This window comes from Triticum urartu, chromosome 7 (assembly GCF_003073215.2).
Source record: "Triticum urartu cultivar G1812 chromosome 7, Tu2.1, whole genome shotgun sequence".
In the NCBI taxonomy this organism is placed as follows: Eukaryota; Viridiplantae; Streptophyta; class Magnoliopsida; order Poales; family Poaceae; genus Triticum; species Triticum urartu.
Window position 1 is genome coordinate 57,369,435 of NC_053028.1, and position 18,348 is coordinate 57,387,782.

Below are 18,348 nucleotides of genomic sequence, written 5' to 3' on the forward strand. Positions count from 1 at the left end.
GGGAAGTGCGGATCATTAGTATTGCATCTACATCAGCCTGGCAGAAGAACTGTTGTAGCAAGTTTAACTTCCAGTTGCCGCGATCATCAAGAAAATCCTGGACTCTATTGAGGCGGCAATTGCCTCTTGGCAAGATAGGAGTAAATGGGGGACCCCTAGGGATCCATGGGTCCCTCCACGTTCTGATGCTAGCCCCATTGCCCACTCGCCAGAGTATTCCTTTCTTCACCAATTCTAGTCCATGCTCAATGCCCTTCCACATCGCCGAGGAGTTCGACGGAAAAACTGTATCCACCAAGTTCCCATTAGGGTAATACTTGGCTCGGAGTAGTCGGGCACATAACAATTCTGGATTAGTGAGAAGCCTCCAGGCTTGTTTAGCCAGAAGAGCCTGATTGTAAGCGCGCATATTCCTAAAACCAACGCCTCCTTGAGATTTAGGGAGAGTCAAACGCTCCCAAGCAACCCATGCCATCTTTTTCTTTCCGTTTTCCACCCCCACCAGTATTGCCTCATCATCTTTGTTAACTCGTCACAAACCGACATGGGAAGTTTGAATATACTCATAACATAAACTGGGATGGCTTGGGCCACCGCTTTTATAAGCACCTCCTTACTTGCAAAAGACGAGTATCGTTCACTCCAATTCACCAAGCACTTACTCAATCTAGACTGCAGAGATTCAAAACGTCCCTTATGCATGCGCCCCTCTGGAACCGGGAGGCCCAAATACTTTGGTTCAAACTCCTGTTGAGTAACATTCAGAATTTGTTTCACTTCCACCACAACTTGATTTGGACAATTGTCAGCAAACAGGATGGAGCACTTTGAGGGATTGATAATTTGACCCGTAGCTGAAGCATAAGTACTCAAAACATCCTTGATAATCATCGCCGAATCCGTAGTAGCACGGAAGAACAGAAGGGAATCGTCTGCAAACAATAAGTGTGATATAGCAGGGGCTCTCCTACTAATTTTGATAGCCTCAAGTCCTCTATGTTGGACTGCCTCATGTAATAAGGAAGACAAGGAGTCAGCCACAAAGAGGAACAGGAAGGGTGATATGGGGTCACCTTGACATAAACCACACGAAGGAGAGAACTCCTCCAGTAGCCGGCCATTAAACTTGACCGAATACTTAACCGATCTGACACACTCCATTACTAGATCAACCCACCGTGGGGCGAAGCCCCACTTCAAAAGAGCACGCTCCAGGTAGTCCCAATCAACATGGTCATAAGCCTTCGACAGGTCCAGCTTATACGCACAAAAATCATTATTTCCTGAAGAAGTTTGGATATGGTGGATACACTCAAAAGCAATCATCGAATTATCTGAGATTAAGCGTCCCGGGATGAACGCGCTTTGATTTTCTGAAATGAGATCCACAAGGCACGGTCTGAGCCTATTCACCATACATTTTGAGACTATCTTGTAAATCACATTGCACAGAGAAATAGGACGGAAATCCTTCAACGTCACCGGGTGTTGAACTTTGGGGATCAGTACAATACACGTATCATTGACCCCTTCTGGCATATGGCCTGTGACAAAAACAGTCGAACCGTGGCTATGATTTCCTCTTTCAAGCAACCCCAGTTCCTCTGATAAAACCGGGACGGGAACCCATCCGGACCCGGCGCCTTTAAGGGTCCGATTTGGAACAAAGCATTAGATATTTCATCATCAGAAAAAGGCACGAGGAGACGGTCATTCATCTCATTCGTAACCCTCGGCACAAGAACATCTAGAACAACATCCGGAGTTAGAGTAGGATCTTTCTTATATACCTCCTTGAAGTACGAGGCGGCCATACGCTCCATCTCCGAGGGGGAGTTACACCACGAGCTGTCACGTTTCATTAGCCTCATGTTATTCCTCCTAGCACGCCAAACTGCCTGCCGGTGAAAGTAGTTTGTATTGCGGTCCCCCTCCTTCAACCAAACAATACAACTCCTTTGCAGCCACATCATCTCCTCACGGTAAAGTAGCTCATCCAACTTTTCCATTTTTTGTTTGATCAAGAGACGGTCCGAATTGTTTAGCTGTAAGTTTTCCAGTTCCTTCCGAAGATCCTCAATTTGTTTCACCACTTGGCCAAAATTTTCTTTACTCCACTTGCGAAGATCAGCCATAACAGACTTCAGGGATGTAGCCACGTTCCCCAAGTCGCCCACAGGCCGAGACCGATCCCATGCCTTTGAAATTATCTCTGGCAGTTTTTTATCACGTTCCCACATGATCTCATATTTAGGCAACCCCTTCCGGCGGCGATCTTCAGTATCATCTAGGCAAAGTATAATGGGACAATGGTCCGACCGAGGGGAAACCAGGTGCTGCACCCTCGAGAATGGAAACAACTCCGTCCAATCATCAGACGCACATGCTCGATCTAACCGAACTCGAACGTTGCCCTGTCCAAGCTGGTCGTTATCATATGTATATGGAGCTCCTGAGAACCCTAAGTCAATCAATTCGCACACAAAGAGAGTGTCTCTAAACGCCTCCATCTGGCTCTCTCCTCTATTGGTTCTCGAGAAGTGTTCATGTTGCCAAAGAGCTTCATTAAAATCACCACAAACAACCCAAGGTAGGTTTGAGACCCCTTTCAATCTGACTAGGTGATCCCACATGCGCTGCCGATGTTCCACACGTGGTTCCCCATAGACAAAGGTGGACCTCCAAGTTTTCCCGGAACCTTGATCCTCAACATTCACATCGATGTATCTTTTACAGGAATCCAGCACTGTCACCCGGAGGGATTCATCCCAAAACAGCGCTAGTCCACCGCCTCGGCCCTCACAATCCACCCCGCAGAATCCTTTGAGACCTAATTTCCACTTCATTCTTTCAACTTTAACACTTGTCTGTCTCGTTTCAGCAAGAAAGACCAAGCTTGGGGAATGGGCTTTTACAAGAGCCCCAACTTCACGAACTGTCCGGCGGTTCCCCGCTCCCCGGCAGTTCCAAAAGAGGTGACTCATTGGGACTGGCGGCGCTCCTCCTGGGAGCCCGCCGAAATTTTCTCTCAGTTTGAGGTCTCACCATCTCGTTTTGCATGTTTACTATCGGAACTATTAGTAGGCGATTCCGGTTCACCATCATCTTTACCGTCTGTAAGAAACAGTACTTCCCTGTGCGCAGCAGAGGGTGTAGTTGTCCCAAGTGTTTCTATACCTCCATCCATGTTGAGGCTCTTACGAGAAGATCTATCCGATTCCATATCACGAGATAGGGAAGTTTTTATAGGGCTAGATGCCGTATCCTTCAGCTCTCCATCCATCCTGACTTCTCCCTTGCCTACAGCAGACTTAGGAACCGGTGGTTCAGTGTACATCTTCTTCTCTCCCCTCCTTGCTTCCCAGTCCGAGCGAGCTTGTGCCGGGGGGTCAGCATAGAGGTAATCACCAAACTTGAGATCCTTCTCAGCAAACACACCATTACCACACTCCTTATGCCCATGGCCAATGATACCACACGCGCTACAGAATCTTGCCAGCTTTTCATATCTTACTGCATAAACCTTACGTGCTTCTCCCTTGACAATGCTCACAATTTGGTGAGCGGCTTCCTGATGTCATGTTTCACTCTGACCCGGACGTAATCCCCTCTGGAGTTACCATTAAGCCTGGTTTCAAGGACCTCACCCTCAGAACGGAGCAACTTGACAATCAGATCATGTCTGCAATACCCATCTGGTAGCTTATGGATCTGGAGCCAGATAGGCATGTAATCTATTGGCACCTCTTCAGCGTTTGTGAACCCATCATATGGCACTAACAGAACTGCCATGTTGCGGAACAGCCACGGTCCTTGTCCCATGATGCGATCCCAATCACCAAGACAATAAACTTGAACCACAAACAGACTAGGGCCAATTGGCCGGAAGCGAACCAACTGGGAACAATTCCACGCCGCCAGCATGTCTTTGTAGAAGGCCGATTGGCTGAAATTTTTCATGGTCTGAACCCTAGCTAGGGCAACCCAACGAATCTCCTCCAGCAGCTCTGGAGCTTCCTCTTCAACTACAACGTCATCAAACTCCTCCTCATGGAGATCCAACTTGTCGAAGAAGTCACCGAGATCATCATCTCTCCCTTGGGACCCGAGGTTCGTTGAAAACGCATCTGATGTCGCCGCCATGGTGCCTCTTAGTATATAGTTATTGTCTAAATTTTGAGGACATGTTTTGATCAATGAATATACGATTTTAACCAAAAATCACTTCACTACCATGTGCCCGAAAAACAAACTTGAAGAAGAAGCTCCGCCATCTGTGCGAGCGCTCCACTTGTGAGGACTAAAAAATCGGAACTACACTACTAACCGGAGTAGAGGCATTGGGATTCCCCTTCCCGCCACCAACCACCAGCAACAGGCCGAGGAGAGGTGAATCCACGGACTCGTTGATGAAGTCTGGAGGGAAGAGTTTACCGTAGCCCTCTAGGATTAAGAAAGGAAACCAAGAGAACTAACATTGTGCTTATTTTGGCAAGTGGTGTTGTGGCGAATGGTCGATGGACTCCCTACCATAGTTTTGGATAACCTGCGTGCCCTGCCTTTTGGTGTGTGGATTCCCGTGGCCTCCTCTGCCTCGTCCACCAACACATTTCGGCACTCCAAGTCCGAGCGAGTGAGCAGAGCAGAGCACCCACCGTTTGGATCCCAAAACCGTGCGTGGCCGACACCTTTTTGCTCGCTATAAATACATGGCTAGCTCCTCGTCCCGGAAGCATCAAGCAACAGCCAGCCAGCCAGCCCATCTCATCTCATCTCGCTCCATCGCACTCTTTCTACTGAGCTGTATCTGTCGAAGAAGATCACGGCGAAGATTGTTGGATCCAGACCCTGAAACACAACTCGATCAGGTGGAAAATTGGTGGAAATCCCTCACTGTAATCTCCAGCAGAGTCCCTGACGAACAAGTTCAGAGAACAGAAGAAAACAGAAAACGGGAGACAGTAGTTTGCGACGCCTCAACCTCGCGTCCTTTTCGCTTCTATCCTTTTATTCCTTAGTAACAAACTGGAAGCCCACGATCCGTTATACCCGCGCCATCCCACGGCCAGTTCGTGGTCATCACTCTACCGATTACAGAGGAGAAGATAACTGAATAAAACTAACACCTGAAGCTATTAAGCCGCAGCACGAACAGAGCGCACTTCTGGCTATTATTCAGCATATTCAGAAAACTGAAAAAACATCTACGTGACTACTTCCAGTACACCGAGATTACTTCTAACATTTTACCCCCTTAAACTTGGTGCACTGGCTTCAAATCCTGCATGCCAATGTTCTTCTTCATTTCCTGAAAGAGAGACTTTGGGAGAGGTTTAGTCAGGATGTCTGCATGCTGTTCTTCAGACCACAGAAAATACACAAAAAATGGACAAAAGAAGAAAGGGCCACGTCCCCAAACGACGACATAAATGGACCCATGTGAAAAGAAACACGAGAACAAACTGACACAAAATAAAACGGGACAATAGGGCGCGGGAGAAAAAATAACGAGCTGACACAGGTGAGACATCACTACATCTCATCTAAATGATATTTAGCAAATCCGCAAGAAAAGAAAATCTAGTTACACTATCCTCTGGCTACACACAGCCAATCAAAATAAACAAAAAATAAGGAATAAAAAGACATGTGGCCTTCCATAAAATGTTGCAACCCAAAAAATTTACCCAATACATAAAAAATAGAAATGCCCCACTAAAAAAAGCCATATTGGGCCTCACTGCTTCACGGGAGACAGACAAATAACAGGACACAATGACAGCGAGCACCACGACTCAGAAGCACATATAGCTAACAACATATGAGTTATACGAGACATTGTTAACTCTCCTCAAGATGAGACCTAGCAAAAGCAATCCGAAACGAAAACACCCAGATCGCGCATTGCAAACGCCCGAACAAAAGACGCTCATCGCGATAGAGTACACATGCGACAAAACAACCCATGATCAAAATTTGCACGACATTTAAAGCAAACAGATGACGTAGTGAAAAAGTTCAAGAATTTAAAATAACTAAATAAAGTAAATAATAAATAAATGAGAAAACAGAAAATATAAATAAAAGAACAGAAATCAGGAATTTAAAATAGTTCATAATTTGAAACAAATGATGAAATAATAAAGAGACAAAATAAAAGGAACGAAGCTGCAACATATAGAAACACGAAAAGACAACAGCCCATGAGAAGACGTGAGAAGAAAAACAGCCCACACGAGCCTGGCGTAGGTTTTTTTTTAACACAGTACAGACGCAAGTGCTCATATAAACGCGCATACACTCATCCCTATGAAAGCACACACGCACACCCTACCCCTATGAGTACCTCCGAGAGACTGAGCCGGCATATCATCTTGAGATTTTACGAAGTCACCGTAGGCGCCTCGAAGTTGATGGGAACGTCTCCTCCCATTGAAAGCGTATCGCCGGAATTCCTGAAATAAATCCAGGATAAATGCGAGCACCAGGATTTGAACCCTGGTGGGTTGAGGATACCACTGTCCACCTAACCATCTTAACCAGAGGTTGGTTCGCCTGGCGTAGGTAGTTTTGACCACCGAGGGACATACCGTGAAGCGAAGGACAAGAACGAGCGGGAGCTGCCTAGGTAGATTTTTTTTACGGGAGCTGAATACGAATCGTGATGCTTTTCATCGAACGGCTTAAAAGTTGGATGTGAGACAATAATTCACATTTAGATGTGAAATAGCAAATCTGGTAATTAAAATATATTTTTGACCAACCAAAATATGCGGAACATATCCGGGCAGTTGGGATATATTTTGCTGCACGAAGTGGCCGTAGACTAGGCTGGCAAACGAGTAATAAGTTCATCAAGCCCGCAAAAAAAAAGGCTGTGCATCGAACTATGTCAAAAACAAAGTTTACCATCAAACCGACAAGTGGCCCCCAGACCAGCAAATCCATGGAGAAATGCCCTACGCTTTGTGTATAGAATCAGACGGAGAAGGGCTAGTCCGGCGGGGACACAGTGATGCCGCCGGTTTCGCCCGCAAACTGGGAGGGCCGCTCAAAATCTAATCTTCCCGCGGACCGACGCGCCGACGACAACGAGTGAAACCGGCGGCGCTTGTGATCAAATCAGCACCGTTGTGCCTAACTTTAGATCGACCGAGATCTCATTTTTCTTGCTAGCTAGCTTTGGCACGCAAAAAAGGACGAGGGAGGACCGGAGGATACCTCCAACAAACAACATCAAATCCTGTGGTCTGTGGATTTCCAACCATAGTTTTGGATAACCTGCCGCTCCCGGAAAGAAAGCGTGCAGTGGCACCCCCTGCCTTTCCCACCAACTCAGTTCACCACTCCAATCCAAGTCCAAACGAGTCAGCAGAGTACCCACGGTTTGCACCCAAAACCGTGCGTGGCCGCCACCTTTTTGCTCCCTATAAATACATGGCTAGCTCCTCGTCCTCGAAGCATCAAGCAACAGCCAGCCAGCCAGCCCATCTCATCTCACTCGATCATCGCACTCTTTGTGCTGAGCCGTTTCTGTACAGGATCACGGCGAAGATGTCGACGACGGCCACCGTCACCCGCGCCCACCTTGAGAACAAGCTCGCCCTCGCCAAACGCTGCTCCAGAGGTACGTAGGAATCAGGATCCACTTCTTCAGAGTTCAGTTCAGTTCAGCCAAGTTGTGTGCTGATAGTCTGACACTAGCAATGCATTTCTCTTTTTAAAATCTTCCCCAGAGGCGACGCTCGCCGGAGCCAAGGCGGCGGCCGTCGCCACGGTCGCGTCTGCGGTGCCAACGGTGAGCTCATCCGTCCAACGGTAGTTGCTGATTTTCATGCACGTTGGACTCTGATTTTCGTGACTGTTATACTCATGCAGCTGGCGAGCGTGCGGATGCTGCCGTGGGCCAAGGCGAACCTGAACCCCACCGGCCAGGCGCTCATCGTCTGCACCGTCGCCGGGATGGCCTACTTCATCGCCGCCGACAAGGCCATCCTCTCGCTGGCGAGGAGGCACTCGTACGAGAGCGCCCCCGACCACCTCAAGGACACCTCCTTCCATGGTGGTGCCGCCGCAGCTCGTCCCCGTCCGCCGGCATTCTTCAGGCCTTGAGCTAGTATTATCCTGCTTGTGCCGTTGCGCGTATTCTAGAAAAAATGTATGCATCATTGTCAGTGTCCCAAGAAACCGCTGCCGCATGAATATCTGACGCCGAAATGTATGTATATCCGTGTACTGAATGAAACAGAGGGCTCGATCCTGGTTTCATATATGCTGTGTACGACAGACTTCAGAAGTTCAGATATCGACGAAGAAGATGGGATCATATAATATAAGCTGTGTATTCCCATCCATTGCAGCTTATGTGACTGCTGAAACTTGATCTTGATTAACATTCCTACGTCGATCCCAAACTGCAGAGGCCGCCATGGCGGGAGCCAAGGCCGCGGTCGTCGCCACCGTCGCTGCCGCAGTCTCCATAGTTTTCTTTTAAGATCCAGCAAATTGCTGACTTTAATTAGATTAAGCAGAAAGCAGCAGAAAAACAACATGAAAAGGATCCGAAGATCAAAGAGAAAAGAAAAACGGCAATCCTATTGGCCGCCGAACAACACTATCCTTACAAGACGGAACGCCATCCACTCACAGCAGGACAACGCAGCTCCGACTCCGGCAGAGAACTACAAAAAGCAAAGAAATGTTGGCGTCACGGAAGATCACCGAACGGACCACTTGTCGCTCGTCATTGTACACCACCGGTGCCCCGCACCGCAGCTTCGACTTCACATCAACAGGCAACCGAGGTAGTCTCAAGGACACGCCGGAGAAGAGCCGACTACCACGACCAATGCCACGCCTCCGACAATGCTCACCACCGTTATCGTTGCCACAGAAGCCAAACTGTCCCATTGCCAGACGGACACGACCGAGCAGCACAAACAACCTCCCCCACCTATCACTGGTCCCTCTGGCCGGTAAGGAGCTCCTGGAACGATGCCCCAAGAGGTGCGATGCACGTCGCCGTCATCGTCCGGTTCTAGGGGATCAAGGGTTTCCCTCGAGCATCCTTGCGTAGTGGAGCGAGCAGGAACGCCTCAGCGACGCCTTCAAAAAGGAAACGGCGCCCGCAGGCATCGCAGTCGCTTGCCCCAGCCCAAGGGCTGGCAGCAAAGTCTTCACCCGGCGCTGCACCTCCAACCACCAAACCCGAGCCAGACCATCACCGCAGACACACGGCCGGCGGCCGCCGGCCCCACGCGCCCAACGTCCACCGCAACCACCTTCAAAACTGGACGCCGGGGCCAGGTCTTCATCGATGCCGCCGGTCCACGCCAGATAGAGCCGCCGGCCCCATGCACCCGACGGTCGTCACGGCCTCCTCGCAGAACAGGACGCCGAGGCCCGATCTGCTTCGCACCGCCATGGAGCCCAACTAGCCGACGGCCGCCGGTGCACAGAGCCGTCTACAGCCCACGCGCCGCCGAGAAGCTGGCTCCCGCCTGACCCATCTCCTCTGCCGCAGCATCGAGCAAGAGCCCGTCCGACGGCAGCCCTCTTCAGATCCAGCAGGGGCTCGCCCGCGACCCGCACGACCACCACATGCCCCAGACCGCAGCCATCCCTGCCTCGCCGCTCCATTAGTATATCTCACGGTGCGCCATTACTAACAATTTTTTTCATTTTTTAGAATTTTTTTCATTTTTTTGTTTTTTTTCTTAATCTCGAGTCAATCTTAATCTCGGGTCAAATCGCACTCTATGGTCAAACTTCCCGAAAGGTCACCCATCGTCACACTACTCCAGCCCGAGCACGCTTAACTTCGCAGTTCTATCCAACCCCAGCACCAGCTCACTTCACGAGAACTTGTTGATACATATATCATATCAATCCTATTAAACCTTGTTGATGTCTAGGACTTTGTTCATGTTCATGAGTGTAATGAAATTTTGAAAAAATATTTCAAACTTCCAGTCATATTACGTATCATATTTTGAAAAAAATTCCAAATTTTTTTTTGAAACCAATTTTTTCTGTTACTAGTGGCGCACCTAGCAAATGGTGCGCCACTAGTAAGTTTGAATTTTCTTTCATTTTCCCCCCTCTAGATCTTAAAAGCCCCGTATCTTTCGTTCTGTTAGGGTTTGGGGGATTTTTAAGATGTTGAAAGGGGTTCCCCCATTTCAATTCGTATGTAACTTTTCGAGTAGATGATTTTTCATATAAAAAACTTTTTAATCCAAGTTCGTATGCAAAAGTTATGCCCACTTTACTAATTTCAAAGAGATTTTGCAAATAAAGTCGAAATTCATATTTGTAAATTTTCCCAACAACTAGACCACATATCACATGGGAAAATTATTTTCTTTTTTTACATTTCCAGCATTTTCTTTTATTTTTTAAAAAACTAAAAAAACGGTCCAGGGGGGTGCATTTAGCACCAGGGTTACTAATGGCGCACCTGATGTGTGGTGCGCCATTAGTAATTTTGAAAAAAAAATGTTAGTAATGGCGCAACCGTGGATGATGACCCACAAGTATAGGGGTTCTATCGTAGTCCTTTCGATAAGTAAGAGTGTCGAACCCAACAAGGAGCAGAAGGAAATGATAAGCGGTTTCCAGCAAGGTATTCTCTGCAAGTACTGAAATAAGTGGTAACAGATAGTTTTGTGATAGGATAATTTGTAAAGAGCAACAAGTAACAAAAGTAAATAAAGTGCATTAAGGTGGCCCAATCCTTTTTGTAGCAAAGGACAAGTCTGGACAAACTCTTATATGATGTAAAGCGCTCCCGAGGACACATGGGAATATCGTCGAGCTAGTTTTCATCACGTTCATATGATTCGCGTTCGGTACTTTGATAATTTGGTATGTGGGTGGACCGGTGCTTGGGTACTGCCCTTACTTGGACAAGTATCCCACTTATGATTAACCTCTATTGCAAGCATCTGCAACTATAACAAAAGTATTAAGGTAAACCTAACCATAACATGAAACATATGGATCCAAATCAGCCCCTTACGAAGTAACGCATAAACTAGGGTTTAAGCTTCTGTCACTCTAGCAACCCATCATCTACTTATTACTTCCCAATGCCTTCCTTTAGGCCCAAATAATGGTGAAGTGTCATGTAGTCAACGTTCACATAACACCACTAGAGGAGAGACAACATACATCTCATGAAAATATCGAGCGAATACCAAATTCACATGACTACTAATAGCAAGACTTCTCCCATGTCCTCAGGAACAAAAGTAACTACTCACAAAGCATAAACATGTTCATAATCAGAGGGGTATTAATATGCATATAGGATCTGAACATATGATCTTCCACCAATTAAACCAACTAGCATCAACTACAAGGAGTAATTAACACTACTAGCAACCTACTAGCACCAATCCCGGACTTGGAGACAAGAATTGGATACAAGAGATGAACTAGGGTTTTGAGAGGAGATAGTACTGATGAAGATGTTGATGGAGATTGCCCTCTCCCGATGAGAGGAGCGTTGGTGATGACGATGGCGATGATTTCCCCCTCCGGGAGGGAAGTCTCCCCGGCAGAACAACTCCGCCAGAGCCCTAGATTGGTTCCGCCAAGGTTCCGCCTCGTGGCGGCGGAGTTTCGTCCGAGAAGATGGTTTATGATTTTTTTTCCCATCGAAAGACTCCATATAGCAGAAGATGGCCATCGGAGGGCCACCAGGGGGCCCACGAGGTAGAGGGCGCGCCTAGGGGGGTAGAGCGCGCCCCCACCCTCGTGGGCAGGGTGTGGCCCCCCTTGTGAAGTTCTTGCTTTTAGTATTTTTTATATATTTGGAAAACGTATTCCGTGAAGTTTCAAGACTTTTGGAGTTGTGCAGAATATGTCTCTAATATTTGCTCCTTTTCCAGCCTAGAATCCCAGCTGCTGGCATTCTCCCTCTTTATATAAACCTTGTAAAATAAGAGAGAATAGGCATAAGTATTGTGACATAATGTGTAATAACAGCCATAATGCAATAAATATCGATATAAAAGCATGATGCAAAATGGACGTATCAACTCCCCCAAGCTTAGACCTCGCTTGTCCTCGGAAAATATGTCCACATGTTTAGAGATAGAGGTGTCGATAAAAATAAAATACGGACATGAGGGCATCATGATCATTCTTAGAACAACAACTTATATAATTCTTGTCATATAATCTCTTATGCTAGAGTAATAATTCAATCACGATATCAAGTATGAATCGTAAACTTCACTGAAAACTAACAAACTACAATCTCAGTCATTGAAGCAATTGCAATTTATCATAACATAGGAAAGAGTCAATGTATAAGAGCTTTTCAGCAAGTCGACATACTCAACTATCATATAGTCTTTCACAATTGCTGGCACTCATGCAATACTTATGGGTATGGAGTTTTAATCGGACACAGAGAAAGATAGGGGCTGATAGTTTTGCCTCCCAACGTTTTACCTCAAGGGTAGTGTCAACAGTAATAGTTCATGAAAATTCACATCCAATTAGCCATATATACCAGGATCTTTCCAACATATGGTGCTTGCCAAAGGATAAAATGTAAAAAGGAAGGGTGAAGATCACCATGACTCTTATGCAATGTAGGAGATAAAAGTAAAAGATAGGCCCTTCGCAGAGGGAAGCAGAGGTTGTCATGCGCTTTTATGGTTAGATGCACAAAATCTTAATGCAAAAGAACGTCACTTTATATTGCCACTTGTGATATGGACCTTTATTATGCAGTCTCTCGCTTTTATTACTTCCATATCACACGATCGTATAAAGCTTATTTCCTCCACACCAATCAATCATACATATTTAGAGAGCAATTTTTATTGCTTTGCACCGATGACAACTTACTTGAAGAATCTTATTCAATCCATAGGTAGATATGGTGGACTCTTATGGCAAGACTGGTTTAAGGGTATTTGGAAGCACAAGTAGTATCTCTACTTGGTGCAATGAATTTGGCTAGCATGAGGGGGAAAAGCAAGCTCATCATGTTGGAAGATCCAAGACAATATAATTCATCTCAGATGTAAGACAACATAACCCATTACGTTGTCTTCCTTGTCCAATGTCAACTCTTTAGCATGTCATATTTTAACGAGTGCTCACAATCATAAAAGATGTCCAAGTAGTATATCTATACGTGAAGACCTCTCTTTCTTTATTACTTCCTATTAATTGCAACGATGACCAAAACTGTGTTTGTCAACCCTCAACAACTTTTATTCATCATACTCTTTCTATGTGATCTCATTACTCTCCATAAGACTCACATGATCTCTTTGTTTATTTTTATTTCTTTCTCTTTTCTTTTATTCACTTAAGATCATGGTAAAATAATCAAGCCCTTGACTCAACATTAATCTTTATTATATAGCTCACAGACTCGATTACATAGAAGGATAATAAAGCAAAACTCACAACTAGATCATACTAAGAACTTTTATTCTACTAGATCAAGATATTACCAAAAGGATCGAACTAAGAAAAAAACGGTAAAGATAAAAGTGATGGTGATACGATATCGGGGCACTCCCCCAAGCTTGGCAGTTGCCAAGTGGAGTGCCCACACCAGATAATCAATTCTTCTTTGTTGGTGAAGAAGGTGGGGATGTTGATGATGGATAGTCGCACATTGAGCGCATGAGGTCTTCTAACTTGCGGATAATGCCTTTGAGTGCGATGATGTGCTCCTTCAACAAAACATTTTCACGTGTGAGATACTTATTTTGTATACGAGCTAACTCAATCATCTTGAAAGCTTCGATTTCTGTTGGGGTAAGAAGATTGTGATTCAGTTGAAGGGTGTCTTCTGTTGCCGGAACTTGGTCCTCCATGGCCTTCTTGATCCCTTCATCCTTGTTGATCTCCATGGGTTCTTCTCTCTTCAGCTCTATCTTCATTAGCCAAGCATCGTTGCCCTCATGGTTGGAGGAGGAGGGAGATGATATAGTGCCTGGCCTTGACAACCCTGACAGAAAACAGCTCGAAACAAAGACAGGAGATTTTTGCGTGATACAGGAGTCAAAACCTCCGGGAGATTATATAATGAATTTTTACCAACCAAAATACGTGTCTTGTACGAAAACGGAGTCCGGAGAGCACACGAGGTGCCCACGAGGTAGGGAGCGCGCCCAGTAGGGTAGGGCGCGCCCTCCACCCTCGTGGAGCCCTCGTGTCCTTCCCGGACTGCTGCTTATTTTTCTATTTTTCTAAATATTCCAAAACGGAGAAATATTGCCTTAAAACTGTTTTGGAGTCGGTTTACTTACCGTACCACATACCTATTCCTTTTCGGAGTCTGAAATGTTCCGGAAAGTGTCCCTTATGTATTCCTCCGGGGTTACGGTTTCAATATTGGTTTCAACATTTATGGGATTACCTGAGATATAATGTTTGATTCTTTGACCGTTCACCACCTTCGGATTTGTGCCTTCGAAGTTGTTGATTTTCATGGCACCGGAATGGTAGACCTCCTCGATAATGTAAGGGCCTTCCCAGTTAGAGAGAAGTTTTCCTGCAAAAAATCTTAAACGAGAGTTGTATATCAATACATAATCACTGATACGTCTCCGACGTATCTATAATTTTTGATTGCTCCATGTTATATTATCTACTGTTTTGGACATTATTGGGCTTTATTATCCACTTTTATATTATTTTTGGGACTAACCTATTAACCGGAGGCCCAGCCCAGAATTGCTGTTTTTTGCCTGTTTTAGGGTTTCGAAGAAAAGGAATATCAAACGGAGTCCAAACGGAATGAAACCTTCGGGAACGTGATTTTCTCACCGAATACAACTCAGGAGACTTGGACCATGCGTCAAGGCACGTAACAGGAGGCCACGAGGTAGGGGCGCGCGCCCTACCCTACCAGGCGCGCCCCCACCCTCGTGGGCCCCCTGTTGCTCCACCGACGTACTTCTTCCTCCTATATATACCCACGTACCCCCAAACGATCAGATACGGAGCCAAAACCCTAATTCCATCGCCGCAACTTTCTGTATCCACGAGATCCCATCTTGGGGCCTATTCCAGAGCTCCGCCGGAGGGGGCATCGATCACGGAGGGCTTCTACATCAACACCATAGCCTCTCCGATGAAGTGTGAGTAGTTTACTTCAGACCTACGGGTCCATAGTTAGTAGCTAGATGGCTTCTTCTCTCTTTTTGGATCTCAATACAATGTTCTCCCCCTCTCTTGTGGAGATCTATTCGATGTAATCTTCTTTTTGCGGTGTGTTTGTTGAGACCGATGAATTATGGGTTTACGATCAAGTCTATCTATGAATAATATTTGAATCTTCTCTGAATTCTTTTATGTATGATTGGTTATCTTTGCAAGTCTCTTCGAATTATCAGTTTGGTTTGGCCTACTAGATTGATCTTTCTTGCAATGGGAGAAGTGCTTAGCTTTGCGTTCAATCTTGCGGTGTCCTTTCCCGGTGACAATAAGGGCAGCAAGGCACGTATTGTATTGTTGCCATCGAGGATAACAGGATGGGGTTTTCTTCATATTGCATGAGTCTATCCCTCTACCTCGTGTCATCTTGCTTAAGGCGTTACTCTGTTTTTACTTAATACTCTAGATGCATGCTGGATAGCGGTCGATGAGTGGAGTAATAGTAGTAGATGCAGGTAGGAGTCGGTCTACTTGTCTCGGACGTGATGGCTATATACATGATCATACCTAGATATTCTCATAACTATGCTCAATTATGTCAATTGCTCAACAGTAATTTGTTCACCCACCGTAGAATACTTATGCTCTCGAGAGAAGCCACTAGTGAAACCTATGGCCCCCGGGTCTATCTTTATCATATTAGTCTCCTACTATTTAGTTATTTACTTTGCTATTTACTTTGCCTTTATTTTACTTTGCATCTTTATCATAAAAAATACCAAAAATATTATCTTATCATATCTATCAGATCTCACTCTCGTAAGTGGCCCTATAGGGATTGACAACCCCTATTTGCGTTGGTTGCGAGGATTTATTTGTTTTGTGTAGGTACGAGGGACTTGCGCGTAGCCTCCTACTGGATTGATACATTGGTTCTCAAAAACTGAGGGAAATACTTACGCTAATTTGCTGCATCATCCCTTCCTCTTTGGGGAAAACCAACGCAGTGCTAAAAGAGGTAGCAAGAAGGATTTCTGGCGTCGTTGCCGGGGAGGCCTACGCAAGAGTCAACATACCAAGTACCCATCACATACCCTTATCTCCCGCATTACATTATTTGCCATTTGCTTCTTGTTTTCCTCTCCCCCCACTTCACCCTTGCTGTTTTATTCGCCCTCTCTCTATCCTCCCTCTCTATTTGCCTCCTTTTGCCCGCTTGCTTTCCGTTTGCTTGTGTGTTAGTTTGCTTGCTTGTCGCGATGGCTCTACCTAAATTTGGTGACCTTCAGCTTAAAAGGTTAGAAGAAATCGAAAATAATGTTAGGAGTTTCATGGTTTTGCAATTTGAACATAATAGTTTCTTCAGAAACGAGCTTAAAGAACAGAAAAGTTTTATGAATAAAGAGCTCGATGATATGTCTAAAGAATTTGATGGTTTAAGATCCCAACTTGCTCATCTTGAGAAATTAACCACTGAAATTTCGGATAAACAGGCTACCCTAGTTAATAAGATGGCCGCTAAACCAAGTTGCTATGAAAATAATGATGAAGATCTAAAAGTTATTGATGTGTCCCCTATTAAATCTTTGTTTTGCAATATGAATCTTGATAATGATGGGACTGAATATGATCCACCTTTACCTAGTAGGCGTTCCAAGAATTCTGAATCTTTTGATCTTGATGCTAAATTTGATAAAAGTGGGATTGGAGAAATTAAAACCCTAGATGTTGTTAAACCCACTATTATGGATTTCAAGGAATTTAACTATGAAAATTGCTCTTTGATTGATTGTATTTCCTTGTTACAATCCGTGCTAAATGCTCCTCACGCTTATAGTCAAAATAAAGCGTTTACTAAACATATCGTTGATGCCTTGATGCAATCTTATGAAGAAAAACTTGAATTGGAAATTTCTATCTCTAGAAAACTTTATGATGAGTGGAACCAACTATTAAAATTAAAATTGAAGATCATGAATGTTATGCTTTATGTGATTTGGGTGCTAGTGTTTCCACGATTCCAAAGACTTTGTGTGATTTGTTAGGTTTCCGTGATTTTGATGATTGCTCTTTAAACTTGCACCTTGTGGATTCCACTATTAAGAAACCTATGGGAAGAATTAATGATGTTCTTATTGTTGCAAATAGGAATTATGTGCTCGTAAATTTTATTGTTCTTGACATAGATTGTAATCCTTCATGTCCTATTATTCTTGGTAGACCTTTCCTTATAACAATTGGTGCAATTATTGATATGAAGGAAGGAAATATTAGATTCCAATTTTCATTAAGGAAAGGCATGGAACACTTTCCTAGAAAGAAAATTAAATTACCTTATGAATCTATTATGAGAGGCACTTATGGAATGCCTACCAAAGATGGCAATACCTAGATCTATTCTAGCTTGTTATGCCTAGCTAGGGGCGTTAAACGATAGCGCTTGTTGCGAGGCAACCCATTTTATTTTTATTCCTTGCTTTTTTTCCTGTTTAGTAATAAATAAATTATCTAGCCTCTGTTTTGGTTGTGTTTTTTGTGTTTAATTAGTGTTTGTGCCAAGTAGAACCATTGGGAAGACTTGGGGAAAGTCTTGTTGAACTTGCTGTAAAAAAACAGAAACTTTAGCGCTCACTAGAACTGCTGTCATTTTTATTTGGAGAGTGCTATTTAGTTATTATTTTTTCAGATGATTAATAGATAAATTCCTCACATCCAGCAATTTATTTTAGAATTTTTTGGGGTTCCATATCTTGCGCTAGCTACAGATTACTACAGACTATTCTGTTTTTGACAGATTCTGTTTTTCGTATGTTTGTTTGCTTATTTTGATGAATCTATGGCTAGTAAAATAGTTTATAAACCATAGAGAAGTTGGAATACAGTAGGTATAACACCAATATAAATAAAGAATGAGTTCTTTACAGTACCTTGAAGTGGTCTTTTGTTTTCTTTCGCTAACGGAGCTCACGACATTTTCTACTTTAAGTTTTGTGTTGTGTAGTTTTCAAGTTTTGGGTAAAGATTTGATGGATTATGGAACAAGGAGTGGCAAGAGCCTAAGCTTGGGGATGCCCATGGCACCCCCAAGATAATCTAAGGACACCTAAAAGCCAAAGCTTGGGGATGCCCCGGAAGGCATCCCCTCTTTCGTCTACTTCTCTCGGTATCTTTACTTGGAGCTATATTTTTATTTACCACATGCTATGTGTTTTG

At 44.6% G+C, this 18,348-nt stretch overlaps 1 protein-coding gene across 1 annotated transcript; it reads left to right on the forward strand.

Annotated features, from left to right (window-relative positions):
• Positions 1-7,466: 7,466 nt before the first annotated feature.
• Positions 7,467-8,270, forward strand: LOC125523499 (early nodulin-93-like). Its single transcript, XM_048688530.1, has 3 exons — positions 7,467-7,627; positions 7,737-7,798; positions 7,879-8,270. The coding sequence occupies exons 1-3, from the start codon at positions 7,555-7,557 to the stop codon at positions 8,110-8,112; spliced, it is 369 nt and encodes a 122-aa protein (XP_048544487.1). The 5' UTR covers positions 7,467-7,554; the 3' UTR covers positions 8,113-8,270.
• Positions 8,271-18,348: the final 10,078 nt, after the last annotated feature.